General features: G+C 37.6%; 1 protein-coding gene across 1 annotated transcript; it reads left to right on the forward strand.

Annotated features, from left to right (window-relative positions):
• Positions 1–1,990: 1,990 nt before the first annotated feature.
• glp2r (glucagon-like peptide 2 receptor) lies at positions 1,991–17,245 on the forward strand. Its single transcript, XM_079658220.1, has 13 exons — positions 1,991–2,489; positions 5,884–5,980; positions 6,058–6,168; positions 7,187–7,308; positions 11,515–11,621; positions 12,720–12,876; positions 12,995–13,154; positions 13,485–13,545; positions 13,661–13,727; positions 14,056–14,144; positions 14,822–14,960; positions 15,045–15,086; positions 15,456–17,245. The coding sequence occupies exons 1-13, from the start codon at positions 2,400–2,402 to the stop codon at positions 15,834–15,836; spliced, it is 1,623 nt and encodes a 540-aa protein (XP_079514346.1). The 5' UTR covers positions 1,991–2,399; the 3' UTR covers positions 15,837–17,245.
• The last annotated feature ends 1,674 nt before the right edge of the window (positions 17,246–18,919 follow it).

Genomic DNA, 18,919 nt, shown 5'->3' on the forward strand with positions numbered 1-18,919 from the left:
ATAGGCCTATATATATTTTTATAACGTAGAATGAATATTTTTTATATAGGTATTTTTCTCTCTTCTCATCTTTAGCCTATGTATGTTAGTTAGACACACAATGTATTGCCCTGTCAAAACTCTACATTATAATGCTTATTGAGCTGGCCAAATTTAATTCCAACATTTTATTCTTACATCACGGTCACAAATAATGGTATGGCTTGCCCACTATGAGGTCTGAAACACAATCACATTCTATATATATTCTCTGCAATGGATTCTGTCAAACATTTTCACATGCTGCTGCCCTCAGGTTTGCTCCTTCAGTTTCGAAAAATGTGTTTTCATTTTACCTGCCTCTTCATATTGCATGCTGCTTTTGTCTTGACATAATCATGCCCAATCCCTTATGTCATTGGCAATCCTAATAATTAATGTGGAGTTAAAGATATGAAATATAGTAAATATTGGCTGCTGTTAAGTTTTTCATTGCTAGATTATTTTAATGTAATGTGTAATGATGTGTTCCCCTTATACAAAAGTCGCAATATGATCACATGAATATTAAATAAATATGTTGCTTGTAATGATGAATCAATTATCCCTTTCAATATCCCTTTTATCCTCTTTGAGCTTATACTTTGGTGTTTCTGCAAGCAAAGTTTTTGTAGTTTTTGGCTAGCAAATGTCACCTTTATCAATTTGGTTTGGCATATGGTGAAAATAGAGAAGCTATTAGCAACTAAAGAGTTAAATATTTACCTTTAGGTGATCTTTGGTTTTATTGGACTTACAAAGAAGCCTTATTATGCTAATGTTCAGGTTCATATTAATATTGTGTGTCTCTACTGTGACATGTCTCCATGCTTTAATGTTCAAAAGCTCTTTATTGTTCTCATACAATGCAGCACCTCTTTTCACCCTCTGTCTGAAACCAGAGCCCAGTCTGCTCTGATTGGTTAGCTGGCCGGCTCTGTTGTGATTGGTCAACCACTTAGAGATGTCCCGCCCCTCATGTAAAAAATGTTGAATGTTAACCAATATAACATACAAAGTGTTACATAGTGATGTCACTATGTTAGGAAGTAAACAAAGGAGTCCAATGGAGGCTTTGCGTGCGTCTGTGTGTGAGAGAAACTTCCTCTGGAGGGAGCTTTAGGGTGTAAGCCTTTGCAGACCATTTACATGCTAAAAAACCTAAAGAACACACTTCAAGAAAGGGAAAAATAGGGCATATTTGATGTATATGTACAGGTTGCTTGTCTTTGCTGTAGGCCTTCATGTTTTCTTATGTTAGCCTTATCAACTTTTCATGGTGATAAAATCTTATATCTGCTTCTTTCAACACCACACTTGGCCAACAAAAAGAATTATGCTGCTTTAAAAACGAATAAAATATACAATCAAGTAATAATGCTGTTATCCTTTCCACACTTCAATGCCTTCCCTGAAATATGTAGTGAGACAGGCCTCATGCATAAGGCTTATGCAGGCAGCCTTGGCTTCTGCTCTCCCATTTGCAGGCCTGTGTTTGGATTAGGTGCTGATAGTTTACACTGGGTTCCCATTAGTGTCAAAAAAGCCGGGTGATGCTCAGTTACTGTGTGAGATATCTAAACAGAAGGGAGGGGCCAGCGTCTCCCCCCTCTGTCTATAGTACAGGTGGTATTTGCTCTGTATTTGTGTGTGTGTGTGTGTGTGTGTGTGTGTGTGTGTGTGTGTGTGTGTGTGTGTGTGTGTGTGTGTGTGTGTGTGTGTGTGTGTGTGTGTGTGTGTGTGTGTGTGTGTGTGTGTACTTGTATTAGGATATTGAATAAAACAAATGTTGTATTGTAGTGTTGATCCTCGGCGGCAGTGTGTCCATTTGCTCCTGAGTGATCAGCTTTCTTCGATAACAAAGTTAGTTATGTGGCGGCCGTTCGCCTTATCTTGATTGGTTGAGGGAGGATGGGGCGGGACAGGGAATCTCTCCGTGAGGCTCCACAGGCGCTCTCAGTTATGCCGTGTCTATAGGGAGTACTTGCGGATCCACCTCCTTCATAGGAGAAGAGGTCTTCAGGGAAAGGGGGACTAGGACTTCTTCACCTACTGTGGAATAACCTACCAAATAATAACAATCATAAGGAAGAAACTTTTTGGAAAAGTATAGAAAGAATCATCAATACGCTTTTGAAAACATCTACAACAAGCATCACATTCTGGAGAAGAAGAATTGCTGTCCTTGTCAAATTCGTCCAACAAATTCTGAATATTCTGAAGCTACCTGGTGTCGCGAGGCAAATAGAGCCGAGCTGAGTGGACTTAGTGAGGGATAAGAGTAGGATGAGTGAGAGGCCTTGCAAGGGAATGGGTGAGGTATGAGGAGGCAAACCAAGTGAGGAACCAGAAACCTGCTTTCAATGTGAACCCCCAGCACCATGCTCCTGCCAACCTGGCACAAGAGGACCCCGACCACAGCAAGACACACCCTCCTGCTCACATTATTCTTTGTTTTCTTCATCCACCAGGTAAATAATACTCAACTTATATACACATAATACAGTCATTGCACATGCACATAAACAGACTTGGGGAGCAATGGAATATACGTAATCAGGATACCCAAGAAAAGATAACTGTATTACCTTACAGTTAAATAAAAAAAGACGTACTCAGATTACTGATGCATTTGGAAAAAAGGGGATTACTGGCAGAATAACAACGTTACAATGCAATTCAAAATAAATGTCAATGTAGAAGTAATGCCTGAGCTTATTTTTGGTTTTCATTTAGGCTTCTTTTTAATTTTTCTTCATTAAAAATATATTTTGTATTAAATGCTCTAGGAGGACACCTGAGACAACAATACCGTGTTTGCTCTTAAATCATGTTTTAAACTACAACAGCATTGTAAACTATACTTTTTAAGGTCTAGCCTATAATTTAGACATATTTTCGATAATGAAAATATTTTGTTTTATTTTCCATGGCCATATTGTTCTGTTGTCTTACATAATTAGACTTGAGTAAAAAACATCTTATTGATATTTATTATATATTTTATTTATCGACAGTGCATTTGATATTAAGTAATACAAAAGTAACGGAAAGTAATAAGGTTATATGTTTTTATATTGTGATACTGAGATTAGGTTACAGATACAACTTTTTTTATGTGTAACTAGTATTTGTAACGGAATATATATTGAATGCTACCTTCCCAATCCAGCATATACAGTACATACAATGCATACACTAATAATGCCTTTCAATGAACTAACATTCATTACTAATTTGTCTTTGGATTTATCGAGTGAGGCTCGGTTTGACCTGGTGCTGTTTGACATGTTGCAAAAGTTCCTTAACTTCAATATTACATTTTGATTTTAAATATTTCAACGGAACTTGGCTCCACAAAAACATTCTTCTTTGATGTATTTTATTAGACAATATAACATTTCTCATGAAACAGAGCAAACACCCTAATGACAGATAACTCAGGATAAGCACATTTTAAAAACCAGCATGTGGCAGATTCTTTTTTATTGGTCCTTTTACATAATTGGTTCAGTTTACAAGAGGTCCCTTCGCTCACATGTGCACATATTGTGCAGTTTCTGAAGTCGTTGTCTGAAAGTGTCAGTTTAGTGACGTGCTTGAAAAACAACTGTGTTTTGGAAATCAAATTAGAGTTTTTTTTTCTCAAGGGATAAAAGAATGTAGCAAAGAAACATAATGAATACGAAAACTAAATCATAGAACACTTAACTTCTATCTTCAATTTTATACAGCTAATTAATTATTCAGAGTCTGCTACCTGATTTGAAGCAGGTTTAGTATCTTAACAGACAACACAGAAGACAGGTGTGGTGACGCTTTAGACAGTCCTGACAAGACGAGGCTCACCGAATGAAAGACGGCGTAGAAGAGAAATCTTTGGGACACAGGTGGCTGATGTGCCAAACGGACACAGATTTTAAGATTGGGAGTGTTTACCCAATATATAAACTGCTGTCCCCGGTCCTGACACTGATGTATAAATGAGAGGAAGGCTGTAGCCTGGAGTTTCTTTTCTTAAACATAACAAAATGAGGTTTGTTTCAGAAATGACAGCAAATTAAGGAAGAATCCTAATTTTGGTATTAAATTATAGTTATAAAATAGAATAACCTTTAGTAAGACAGACTTAAATTAAGAATAAATAGAGGGTTATGTTTCACTAATGCACTGAGCCATATTGATTAGTTGCCTGTATTCATGCACACAGGGGAAAATGTCTACTGTGTAATTGGTGCTTATTAAATACTCCCACCAAGTGGGAAAATACTAATACTGCAACATCCACTGCTCATCCATTCAGAAACTTTAAATGCAATGAAATTGGTTTACTCTAAAATATGATATTACATTTCATTTATTCAACCCGTTGTATATTATTAAACCAGTTTTTGTTGAGATTTATGTATAGGTAATTATGATGTTATGCCATTCAGAATCATTACATCGTCATGAGCTCAGTCTTAAAATGATGGATACTTTATTAGCTTATAAGACCCGAAGATTTCCTTTCTTTCGATCAAGGGTTTTTCAGCATCTGTTGATATGTGTCTCAAATGACTCACATGTATCTTAATTAAATCAATCTAAGCCTCTGTGAAGTATCACATTCTCTTTGTTTCCAAGGCACTTCATATGCAAATGCATGATAAATAAGTAGGTGGTCAAGACTCTTAAACTCTGGACAACAAACAAACCTAAAACTTAACAAATAAAAAAAAATCCAATTAAATTGAAACACATTACTTTGTGTAATGTTTAATAGGTTACTTATAGTAATGAACCTTCAGGGAAATATCATCCAGCTCAGCACCTGAGCCTTTTAGCCTCTTTTGATTGAGCTAGCAAAGCACCAAACAGCAGATCTATTGAGCAATTAGCTAAGGCAGCTAATGGTGACCAAAACACAGAGGAGAGGCATTCATAGGGGGTTGGGGGGTTATGCTGTGAAATGCTGGCAACGTTATGCTACCATGTTCGCTTTGTGAGATGATATATTCTAAAGTGCTATACATAATCATCTCTGGGGAGGATTAGAAAATAATGTAAAATGCTCACTTACTCTACTAACTTTAAATGATCACTTTCCTGTATGATTCATTATAGTCGTAAACAGGTTTATTTGTGATTTGTTATTTGGGGGATTCTGTGTTTGAGGGGGCAGTGTATTATTCTAAGAAAAGATGTGTACTCACTGATTACACATACTGTAATCCTGTTAAGGCTAAAATTATTAACAAACTTATCACAATCGATTCTGATTGGCCAATTTGGACATATTTTGGACATTTCAGAGTTTGTTAATACTCACTTGCTAACATGATCAATCTACCGGGTGTGCATTTTACATTGATGACCGCCTCGTTGCACATTATCCTTTACTTATTCTCCTCAATTTTGGTGTGAGTGATCAAATATTTCAATTGCCCTTTCACACTAAATAAACTGAGCACTGCTTTCACTTCCATGTTGTCCTAAAACCTGATAAGGGCTCTATCACAAGTAGATCAAATAAGTCATTACATTACATTACTGCAATATTAATTGCTATTTAAATACAAAAAAAAACACAGGAAGAATTACTGAAAATACAACCTAAATGTTGCAGTTAAAATTGAAATGCAATGATCTTTCCAAATATTTCAGAAAGTGCTTGATTTGATATGAAGCAGTGTTATCCATGAACACAGCATGCACTTTGAACGCATTTTTGGGAAACATATACATTGTTTAGGATATGCGAGGCTGATAACAGCGTAGGCCTATGTGCCGGGTTTGAATTGAACCCATGCTGTACACTAATGCTTGTATTCTCTTGAATGTAATGTTCAGATTAACTTGTTTCACTTTTTAATCCACATGCAGGTAACAGGTTCAGTGCTTGAAAGTCTGATAGCCCAACGGAATGAATACTGGGAGAACTGCAACAGAACTCTTACAACAAGCGCACAATCAGAAGCTGGTGAGATGCTGTTATATTGTTAGTGTCTCCTTGATTGTTATTACTTTAATGAATATTTGAATATTCTATTTTTACAGTAACCGGACATTACTGTAAAGGAACGTTTGACACTTTTGTGTGTTGGCCCCACTCTTCTCCGGGGAACGTGTCAGTCCCCTGTCCTTCTTACTTACCATGGATCAGCGAGGGTAATGTTCTATAGCAACTACTGTATGGTCACTCACACGTTATAAATAAATGTCATTGAAGCTTATTTCGTGAATGGCTCCTTTTACTATTTTTGACTTCCTTTGGTAATTCATTATTATAAGTGAATCAATCACTGGCTGAATCACAAGACAAACTGTAAGGTTTCTCACAGGAAGTCTTTGTGCAGTTGAATGTCTAATCAATGCACATTTATGCTTTAAATGTCAATCAGCAGTCTACCATAGGTCAACTGCAGTTTTGTTTTTAGCCACACTCAACACAGTAGACACTCCTTTCAATTCAATTCAATTCAAAACCTTTATTTATCCAGGTGAGGATTTCACCTGGATAAATAAAGGTTTTGAATTGAATTGTTCTCTTTTTTCAAGGGAGAACTGACTTTACCTTACGGATCAAATCATTTAAAAATTGTAATTACTTAGTACACCATGTTCTCTGCAGGCTGTCCCACCATGAGATACAACAAAGTAAAACAAATAAATAAAAACATAGTGAGTCAGGCCTTCTGCAATTATCTTCTTTTTTTTTTACCACAATGATGTTTGAAATAATGACACAAGAAGAGACCATACCCATTCAATTTGGGAATTATAATTATAGATTACAGATTTTATATCCAATTCTGTAATCATTCCTGTGATTTTTCACAATATGTAGTGAAAGGAGCGCTCTTTTTATTAAAATGTGAAAATGCAATACATAATGTATGTCAATTACACCAAAGAACAGAAGCGATAAATAATCATGACCTCAATATTGATCACAATAATCAAAGTTATTATTTGTCCATAATCGTACAGAAATATTTTAATACAGTTAGTTCACATTAGTTTTTTACTTTTGCTTGCAAGATTTCAAGAAAAAGGTAATTGTAAATGGCTCTTTGAAAAGTGATGGGAGCCCTGTCTATAATGAGGTCAAAACAACTAAAGTGCTCCAACACAGGTCAAATAGAAAGAAAGCATGCATACCATTGTGTTTTATAATTACCTGCAGACACCCAAAGGAGTGCACACAGAGAATGTTTGGAAAATGGGAGATGGCGACGGAGGGAGAATTCCTCCGAGCCCTGGAGGGATGAGTCAAATTGTAAGGAGGACACATACTTCAAAGAAAAGGTGAGTAGGAGGAAGCAAAATACAAAGTGTCTGCTCCCTCCAAGTATAGCAAATGATAGCTTAAAATGCTGAAGAGGTGTTGTTATGCCCTCCATATTCCCAAGATGGCAGCACGTCTCGTTCTGTGTCCGTATGTCTGTATGATTGAGTGATTACATCTAAATTGTTTGGCGGACACTTTCAATTTTTCAACTGCTACATCTCAAATCCTAATCGTAAATGTAGTAGTGTGACTTACCGGCGTAAATACCGGCTACTTGGACTATTGGAGCCTGTTCAAATCGGCAACCGGACAACACATCGTTGATCTTGATGGGTCCAATTCTTTTTCTCATCCTAAAGGGAAGTTCCTGGCTTTTTTAATTGGGCACTGATCTGTATCTGACTGTGTTACGATCTCTACACATCCAGTTTTTTTACTTTTAAACCAGCGATGCATCGGGTCGGGCTTCCTATTTACATGTGAAGTCACGACACGCATCGTCCCCAGCTGATCGGGTGGTTGAAAGATCCCGGAACGGATTTATATGGGATTGAGCCTGATTTTGTTCTGTACTAACTTGTCCTGTGGCGTGGAGCTCAAGAGTCTGCTGTTTTGGGCGGGTTCTCCACGTTTCGCGGGATTTTAATTATGTCACTGCTTTTGGCTGTCCTATCCCTTTTAATTTGGAGCAGCACTGGGGTAAGTCCCCTCGGGACCGGAATATCCCGTCCATTTCTCCCAACCCCGGTTTTACCAGGCCGGGGAACGTGCTCCTCTTGCAGTCCGCTGGGTACGATGTTGAGCCCCCTCTCCCTCTCTCCCGCATCTGTCAAGTGCGGATCTGTGGACTTGGCCCGTCTGATTAGCCTTATGGCTCTACAAGACAACTTTATTATTTCTTCAAGCTATGTTCATGATTTTGTGTTAGGTTTAAACACTAAGAGAGAGCCGTCAAAAAGTCCACCTAGGCCTGTCTATAGGTGTCTAATTGTACTCTTATTGCTGATTTCAGGAAATGTGCAACCTAACCCTGGACCAGAATATTGTGTTAATTTTAACACCCCTGCAGATTTTAAATCAAGGTCTGGTCTTGGTCTCATCCATTTGAATGTGCGCAGTTTGATTGCTAAAATGGATATGATTCTTATTTGGGCACATTCAACCGATGCTGATATAATAGTGATATCTGAAACTTGGCTAACCAAATCAATTTCAAGCAAGGATATTTGCATTGATGGCTATAATGTGTATAGGACTGATCGACCTAAAAAGGGTGGAGGTGTTGCAGTCTATGTTAAATCGAAGTTTCATGTAACAATTATTCTCTCTAAATCACTGACAAAACCATTTGAACTTTTGGCTCTTGACTTGGAAGTATCAAAAGCGCTCCATATTACTGTTGTTGGTTGCTACAGACCACCTTCAGCTGTCAGCGAAGCTTTACCATCTTTAATGCAGCTTTTGTCCAGTCTTAACTATACTGAAATTGTCATTGTGGGTGACCTTAACTGGAACTGGCTGCTACCAGCATCTGATGATGTTAAAACATACTGCAATTTCTTAAATATCTTTCAGATTGTTGGCAGTCCCACTAGACCCAATCTGAAATCTCCTGAAAAATCCTCCTTAATTGATCTAATCCTTACAAATGCTTCTCATAAATACACCCCTGCTTCTGTATTTGCAAATGACATTAGTGACCACTGTGTCATTGCCATGGTACGGAATACAAAAGTCCCTAAGACAAAACCCCGTATCATCATAAAGCGTGATATGAAACATTTTGTAGAGCAGGGTTTTTTCCACGACCTGTTTCTATTTGATTGGGACAAAATCAATCTCATTGCAGATGTTGAAACTGCCTGGACATTATTTTATGATGGTTTTATTAAAATAGTTGATAGGCATGCCCCCTTAAGAGAATACAGAGAAAAAGGCAGAGACAATGCATGGTTCACATCAGATCTTTCTGATTTACTACACGAGCGCAATGTGGCATGGTCAAAAGCCAGGAATACAGGTCTTGAGTCACATTGGCTGCTCTTCAGGCAGCTGCGAAATGCATTTACCGTTAAAATCAGAAATGCCAAAGTGGATCATCTCCTAACTGAAACTTCAGATAACCTAAATAATCCCCTTAAATTCTGGAAAACTATTAAATCATTAACTGGAAACAAAAATGTTATAGAGCTTCCAGATTGCATTGTGAAGGAAATCTCTGATAAGGCAGAAATGCTTGGTTGTTTTAATGAACATTTTATTGCTTCTGGTTCTCTGTTTACCTCGCTGAACATAGCTCAAGGAGCCACTGATCGCTCTGACGGTGGTATCTGGGAGGGTGAACCGTTTAATTTGATTCCAGTAACAGTTTCAGAGGTGCATAAAGCCCTGAAAAGTTTGGAACCAAGAAAATCAGCAGGTCCTGACAACCTGGAGCCGTACTTTTTAAAGTTAGCAGCTGATTTTATAGCTTTGCCCTTGGCTTATCTTTTTAATCTGTCCTTGGAGACAAACGAAATTCCCCTTATTTGGACATCTGCTTTTGTTCTCCCACTGTTAAAAGGGGGTGACCCCACTCACCTAAACAACTACAGACCCATCTCCAAATTATGTGTTTTAAATAAAGTATTGGAATCACTGGTCAATTTCCAACTGAAAGAGTTTTTATCAATAAATAATATTTTATCTGAGTTTCAATCTGGTTTTAGGAAAAAACACAGCACTACAACAGTTGCCTTAAAAGTAGTAAATGATCTTATTTACTTCTTAGACAATAGAGAGCATTGCGCAGCACTTTTTATTGACTTGTCAAAGGTTTTTGACACAGTGGATCATGCCTTACTGTTACAAAGACTCGTTAGTATCGGTCTTTCAGGTAAGGCTGTCTGTTGGTTCAAGAATTATCTTTCATGCAGATCACAGTGTGTGCGGGCAGAAGGCTTAACTTCAACATCTCTTCCGGTATCCAAGGGTGTGCCACAGGGATCTGTTTTAGGACCATTGTTATTTATTATTTACATTAACAGTCTTAATAACAATGTTTTGAATGCAAATTTGCATTTTTATGCTGATGATACAGTTATTTATTGTTCTGCGTCCACCCCGAAGCAGGCTCTTTGTCAGCTCCAGAATGCTTTTAACATTGTACAATCCAACATGTGTGATTTGAAACTTGTTTTAAATCCTGCCAAGACAAACCTAATGATGTTCTCGAAAGCAAAAGCCAAGGTCTTGAACCTTCCTCCTATCACCACCTTGCAGGGGACGGAGGTTGAATCTGTGTTGCAGTATAAGTATCTTGGAATTATAATTGACAATTTGCTCTCTTTTAAACCACACATTGTGGAACTCTTGAAAAAATTAAGAATAAAATTAGGTTTTTTCTTTAGAAACAAGTCTTGTTTTTCCTATGAGGCCAAAAAGAGACTAGTGTCTGCAACCTTTCTGTCTGTGCTGGATTATGGAGATGTGGTTTATATGAATGCATCTTCTCAGTGCCTTCACTCGCTGGACACCGTCTACCATGGTCCACTGAGATTCATCACAAACCTCAGATCCTTGACGCACCACTGCAATCTATACACTCGTGTTGGATGGTCTTCCCTGACCATGCGTAGACTGAAACATTGGCACATCCTTATATATAAGGCTATTCTTGGTGCTCTTCCCCCTTATCTAAGTATGTACATAAATAAAAAATGCACTGGATCCTATCGGCTTCGCTCAGAGAACTTTTTCCTTTTAACTGTACCAAAGGTCCGTACTGAACTTGGGAAAAGGGCGTTCAGTTACACTGCCCCTCAAGCTTGGAACCTGCTTCAAACTGAGCTGAAACTCAGAGAGCTGGTCTCATTAGAAACACTCAAAGCAACTTTAACTGACCTCGAAGCAGGCCGCTGTGTCTGTAAATGCTTTGGCTAAACTTGGTGTATGACTGTGTTGTGATTGTGTGTTTTTTAATTGTTTGTAACTGTAAAATTGTCTGAAACTGTGCTGTTACCATTCTTGGGCCAGGACTCTCTTGAAAAATAGATTTTTAATCTCAATGAGACCTATCCTGGTTAAATAAATAAGTGTGTGTGTGTGTGTGTGTGTGTGTGTGTGTGTGTGTGTGTGTGTGTGTGTGTGTGTGTGTGTGTGTGTGTGTGTGTGTGTGTGTGTGTGTGTGTGTGTGTGTGTGTGTGTGTGTGTGTGTGTGTGTGTGTGTGTGTGTGTGTGTCCAGGAGGAAGAAATTATTTGGCACACAGCCCTCAGGCTCATCTCTGTGATTGGCTACTCCCTGTCCCTGTCCTCTCTCACCCTGGCGACTCTCCTGATGGGCGTGCTGAGGTCAGTGCTCGGGACTATAGGGGTTATGAATGAATGATATATTTGAGCCCCTAGGGGAATTTGCTTATAATAATATCAAACATCCACAACCAACATTGACAGAACACATAATTTATAATATAATAATGCCTAATATAGCAAAAAAGCAAGGACATCATACAAATATCATCAAAGCGACAAATGTGTTTGAATGGGTGAATGCTGACTTGTATATGTAAAAGCCCTTTGAAGGATTTAAAGGTAGTAAGACATCTATGCAAATACAGTCTTTTAACTATTACTAAAAGAACAGGCACCCGCTTTTTTAATACCTTAACCCAAAAAGCTTCTTAGTGTAAAGTTTACTGATACAGGCATACTACAGCCAAAACTTATGAAACAGGCAGAATGTTCAGGAAGTTCAAAGTACTTTGTCAGGTACAGGTAGGTTCAAACACGGGAGATCAATCAATCCAACAAGCAAACATGTCCAAGAAGTACCAGGCAGAATAATAGGGACAGGCAGGGTCAAAAACAGGCAGAGTAGATAAACAGACTAAGAACAAATGAAGCCATAGAGCTTAGACAATATGGCATGGAACAAGTGAAAGTGAACTAGTATATATGCAGTGGGGTTGATGGAGGAATGATTTGCAGGTGAGGAGATGGGCTTGGGGAAACCATGTTAGGGGAATGAGTTGATTTTAAGGCCGAGAAGGAGGCATGATGTGAAATGACAGGAGAGTTCATTATAAGCAAAACAAGATAAACAAACTAAAGGTGTGGGGACACTTAGTGCTATCAGTCATCAGAAACTCCACAGGAAAGATTTAACAGTTCAAAACAATACACTTTAATATATAAAATGTGGTAAAGGCAAGTCCTGATAAACAATAAATAAGACATGGGTTGTATCCACTAGCTTTAACATACTGATGAAATGCACAATGATAACCCACTAGAAAGGGTGGCACAGAGATATGAGAATAATCAATCCTTATAAATTACATTATAATAAACAGGAAGCATTTCTATGAAATATGCCCTCAGTAATTCTGTTACAGCATAGGGAGTATGGATCAATGCATTCCTCAAATTGCTACTGTATCTGCTTACCAGGAAGCTCCACTGTACCAGGAACTACATTCACATGAATCTGTTTGTGTCATTCATCCTGAGAGCCATGGCCGTCATCTCTAAGGAAATCACATTATACATGATGTATTCCAAGCTACCGAATGACGACCCCGGGTGGAACTCCTACTCAAGCTCTGCGGTATTAAAAGCACTGCCTTATTAGCAGATACTTCAATTGTAGCTGTAGTCAATATTTACAGTAAAGAATGAACAGACCAAAACTATTTTGAACACTAATCTATAATATTTCTCAACAGATAGCATTGATGTGTAAGTTCTCCAAAGTGTGCATGGAATACTTTGTGGCCTGTAACTACTTCTGGCTGCTGGTGGAGGCCATTTTCCTCCACACACTCCTCTTTACAGCTGTACTGACCAAGAGACGTATCTTGAAGAATTACATGCTGCTAGGATGGGGTAAACAATTAATTAATTGTTTTAATCATTTTGTTTTTAGTCTATTATGTGAACCTGCATCTGGGTGTGTTTCTTTGAGTATGTGTGTGTAGAAAAGTGTGTAGGTAAAGTGTCCTCCACTTTGTCTGATTTATATTTTTGATGTGATATCTTTGTTAACGTCCACTCCAGGATACCAGCTGAGGTTTTAAAAGTCGTTACAAGCTTAAGAAAGGGGGGTCCCCAAAATGTCTGCTATGGCCTGGTACCCCCACAACACCACAAATACAAAGATATGTGTGTTTGTTTGAAATTAAACGTTATGCATCTTTTGCATTTGTAACTTTTCAGGAACACCTATTTTGTTCGTAACACCATGGACCGTTGTCAAGATTATTTATGAAAACACAGGGTGAGTGTTTCATTACCCATCATCACAATTATCACAATACATTTACAAAATTCATGCATTAAAATGCTCTTCATTAGTTGACTTGTTAAACTTCTTTTATTCTTTGATTCCCAAGATGCTGGTCAATTGTGAACAGATGGTTCTGGTGGATAATAACTGGACCAATTACATTATCAGTACTGGTAAGTGTTAGAAACAATCCTTGATTTGCTTTCCCTAAGAAGCACAGTACATTATGTTCTCATTAGTTACACATCCATCATGTTGTTCCTGTGAGTTCCTTTTTGTGCCAGCTATTAAGCAAATGTCACTCTAATTTCACACTGCATTTAATGCTTTCTGTCTTGTGAGAGCACGTGATATAGAAGCTGTTGTAATGTCAAGCATGACTGATTACTAATTTCTTGGAGTTTCACATTCACATTCACATTGAGCGACTACATTTTTTTGTCTTGTAAGTAGTTTTGTCACATGTATTTCATGTAAATCTACCCTGGATGTGTTTTGCAGGTAATTTTTTTCATATTCATCAAGATTCTGATGTTGCTGCTCTCCAAGCTGAAAGCAGATCAGCTGAAATTTACAAACTACAGATACAGGTAATTGTCCCAGCCTTGCTCTATTTCTTAAACGGTGTTTTTAAACCTACATTAAGTTGTTTCCTGGTTATAATGTCAATTAATGCCATGTACTGTACTGCAAAGTTCAACTGTCACGCCTTTATACTCTGGCCTCATTTCACATGCAAAAAGAGAGAAGGGCTAATGGATACTTTTACAAAGCTTTACATTGTCTTCCATTTTATCCTTTGCTCTTTGAATCATGTGCCACATTTTATGAACATTATCCATGTCATGTATGTGTCCTAAACCATTTTAGTCTATGCAATCTTTTATTGCACTATTATATGTTAAGTTTATCTTATTATATTGTATCATATCGTATCATGTCGTCTCATATCGTATCATATCGTATCATATTGTATCATGTGTTTATGGTTCAGGCTAGTTATTTTAAATGTTTAACAGATCCTATTAAGTCTGTTTTCTCTTTTGCTATGAATTGTTATGCTATTTTTTATCTCATCATACTGTTGTGTCCTTTATGCTTATCATTTGTCTGTACTACATTTAAAAAAGTTGGAGGAGATGCAAGATCTTCATTGCCAAAAGTACACTATAGCTATTCTGCATATGACAGATAATGTCCTTGAATCCTTTTGACAATCTATTCTCTTACACACCGTAATATGTATATTTTTGTTCATTCCCTTCAGCTTGGTGAGAGCAACAATGGTACTTATTCCTCTGCTGGGGATCCATGAGGTGGTCTTCGCTTTGCTGATAGACGAATGTGTTGAGGGCAGAATTCGTTACGCCAGGAACTTCATCAACCTCACCCTCAGCTCCTTTCAGGTAACACCTGTGAAGTTGATTACATACATTACATAATCGGTTGTTCTCGATTTACATTTATTTGTTATTTTTGACCTTTTTCAGGGTTTTGTGGTTGCTGTGCTGTACTGTTTTGCTAATGGAGAGGTACATGTCTTCTGTATGTATAGTGATGTTTCATGTCAATTCATTTCTTGTTAGTTTGAGACTTTAAAGCTGCATCAACTAGTACTTTCAATATTATAAATGGTACAATTGACTTTGTGTTAGTGACGCTTACTCATGCTTCAGAGTTAGAGACTAATGTATAGCTAGTGAGCTTATTTGGTGGCTTAAGAGTATGATGTTCAGCAAAAAAGTTCTAATTAAACCAATGAATGCCACCTTCCTAGCACCAAACTAAAGTAGCTAGCATTTAGCAGATTTCAGATTTTAGCCAAGAGTTTGAAAAAATTGTGGACTTCATTGATTATATTGTTGTCAAGATGTATCCCTTTTCTTTATTCTGGCATTTAGTTCCAAGCTGAACTGAAGAAGCGCTGGCAGCTTTTCCTTTTCACCAACCACTTCCAGGTCAGGAGCTGTTTCCAAAGTGTGCCACTTAAGCACCTTTGGAAATGCACTCGAGGGCGCCGCCCACAGGGCTCGCGACAGAGCGACTCCTACGACGACGGCGGCAGCGGCAGCTCCACAACCCATCCACACATGCTCCAGGTGGCTGTGAAAGGAAGAGGTGGGAGGCATGGACCTGGAGAGGTTCACGGTCTGGGGCTGATGGGCTGTTTCGCAACAGGACTGGACTTTCTGTCCCTCACCAGGAAAAGCCTGTCCAGTAGTGAAGGAGAGATGACGCATGGGGAGACCATGGAGGAGATTCTGGAGGAAAGTGAGTTCTGATCCCCTTTAGTGTGTTGGTTGCCACCTGACATGGACAGGTTACGGATAAACACCTGATAAACAGTGAGAAGAAAGTATTTTCAAAACATCTTCCAAAATAGACTACTCACGGTGGCAACTACCCCAAAGCCTGAGGTTTATTTTATGTGTCAGTTTGTTTGTTGTAATTTGATTTATTGCAACTTAGTTATGGAAGTCAATATACTGTAAGTGCTTGTTTCCATACGCCTAACATAAACCAAGTAGGGTCTTTTAGGCATGTCCTTTAGATTCAATCTGTGTTCAAATGTAGACCTTAAATAATTCTTTACATTACAGTACATAACATGTATATATTCCAAATAAAATGGCCCCTTATAATGGACACAAAGAGTCGTGTTGGTTTCAACAGAAAGTCCTTAAATAGGTGGTGATTTAGTGCATGGTTACTACTAATGCAATCCTTTGACATGTTGTTATTGGATTGAACCATTGTATTTCATCTGAGGGTCATCTCCTGGCTTACTCATTAGCTTAGTCGCTAATGGGACATATCACATTAGCATTGTAGTTATTTGAGAAATGCATTGTACCATCATCAACTTTAAAAAAGAAAATGTCAACAGAGGAGGGTTAGGGTCAATTAAATGGATGATGCCGTACTGGTAAAAAGCTCTGATACCTTTGTCCATTTTGGACTCTGCGGTTGTGTTAAAGTTCAGCATTTTTTTGGACATTTGCATCAGTCCGAGGCACAAATGTTTGTTTCAAAGTGTATCAATTTTATGCAAAACATTATATCTCCTCAGCAAATTCACTGATTCATTTGACTGTTCATTTGACTGTTTTATCATAAGCTGCCACTAGTAATAAATAAGTTGGTCTCTGTGAAAATACTGAAGTTGCCATGAGCAGTTTACTTTGCACGCTATACTTAAAGGCCCTATAAAGTGATATTAAGACTTTCTTTATATATTTCCTGTTTTGAACATGACTTAAGAATCAATTTTGGGCATAAGTGTTTGATTTAGGACGGGCAGGAAGATTAGAAAAATTGTGATTGTTGAAGAATTTATGATTACTTTATAAATGGGATTGTTAGTTAGGTACACCCACTAGCAGCATGTCAATGTGAATGCCGTATTTGTACATACAGTAAACCTCATATTATTCAAATACAAAAGCAGTGTTAAGCAATTTTTACACAGATTTATGTTGTAATTATCATGTTATCTCTTACTATGTCAGGTCATTTATAAATATCCATATGACACAATGTCTGGATTGAAATGTGCATATAAATACAATGTATTTGTTGTCTGAATGTGAATAATGCAGATAATGCAGAGGCTCTATGTGCAGCACGTTTTACAGTTTTCTATTCTTATGAAGCTTAAAATGTATTAAAGGAATGTATGTACACAAATTAAACAACAGTTAAATGTTACTATTGTCTTTTATTGTTATTGTGATTGTTATAATTTCCCCCTGCTCTTTATTGCCCTTCAGATAATACACTTTTTATTGCGTGTATAACATCCACTGGCCAGATTAAATGACATTGAAAAAACATGTTGGTTGCTCCTCAACAAAAACGGGAAGTTATACATTCAAATTGATCTCTTGAGTTCATTTGAATCTTAACAGTATTTAGCAAAGTAGTCCTAGATTTTCCACCTGGAACAAAATTATTTTATTCTTATTTTGACTGTCTTGATAGGCGAACATTTCTACTGTTCCCCATCCATCCTTTTACTGCCCTTTTCATCTTCTTTTTCATAATGACTCTTGTAAATGTCCAGACCTTTTTAAAGTACTGTACATTGCACCAACAATCAGTGAACTAGAGTATTGCAGAGACATTTGGTGTTATTTGACCAACCATGTTAAAGAATAAAAAAATCTGTGATTAGCTCTAGTCTTATTTAATCAGGCATCATACTGTAGATAGCACATCATGGGTTTTGTGCAGTATCATTGCTTAAAACCACTGTTATAGCATAATAAAAAATGATACAAACGGTGCTGTCTACAGTATATGACACATATTTTGCTAACCCCTCCTAATCCTAATATAGGCAACGGTTTAAAAACATCTTTACCCGGCTTTGTATAGTTAGATACCGTACCACTTGGAGCGACTCTTTTTGTGTTTTGTAATTTGAGTAAACTGACCCTACAGTTGTAATAATAATCCTCATTATCATCCTTGGATTTTTTTTTAATCTGTAACCTAATCTAAGTATCACAATATATAAGCAAATTCCGGTACTCTTGGATTACATCAATTGTATTACTTGAATTAAAAGCATACACAACATTTAGTTTTTTTTAACAAGAGGCATTAATGATGAACTAGAAGATTAGCCATGGTTTCACTAGAATTTAAGATTTTCATATGCTTTGTAATTAGGGCCGGGACTTTAACGCGTTAATTAAGATTAATTAATTACACAAAAATTAACGCGTTAAAAAAAATTACGCATTTTAATCGCACTTATTTTTACACCGCGGAACGTTTCTCACTGGATGAGTTTCAGGGGTACCGATTATAGTGGAGCACCAACTAACGTTCATGACTTCAGACAACAACAAACCACAGTGAACAATAGTCAAACGTGAACGAAGAAGCTGATGAGACCGCTTTGGTTGGCCCCGTGGATGGGACATTTTGTTTTAAAAAACGGACGGATGGAAGCGTCGATAAGAGCACGGTTGTTTGCAAATTATGCAAAAAGGAATTCGCATATCACCGCAGCACATCAAGCCTCAAGTATCACCTCAATGCAAAACATATAGCAGCTAGCGTGGAAGCTAGCGTGGAAGCTACCGTGGACGTTAGCCCGACTTGGAGTACAAGGACCCACACCCCTTTTTAAATCAACTGTTGGTAAATCAACAAAGTCTGTTATGGCCTCTGAAGCAACAGAGAGATGTTTTCTAATAGTCAGGGTTTCCATTGTTTTGAATGTAGTTGAAAGTATTGTGTTTTACTTAAAAAACAAAGTGTTATAGTTTACAGAAGGTCTACCTACCTATAGGCTATCTGAATCTCTGAAATGTACTATATTCCTAAATATGCTATTGCTACACTTTATGGCAAA

This window comes from Notothenia rossii (genome assembly GCF_949606895.1).
Source record: "Notothenia rossii genome assembly, chromosome: 11".
Taxonomy (NCBI): Eukaryota; Metazoa; Chordata; class Actinopteri; order Perciformes; family Nototheniidae; genus Notothenia; species Notothenia rossii.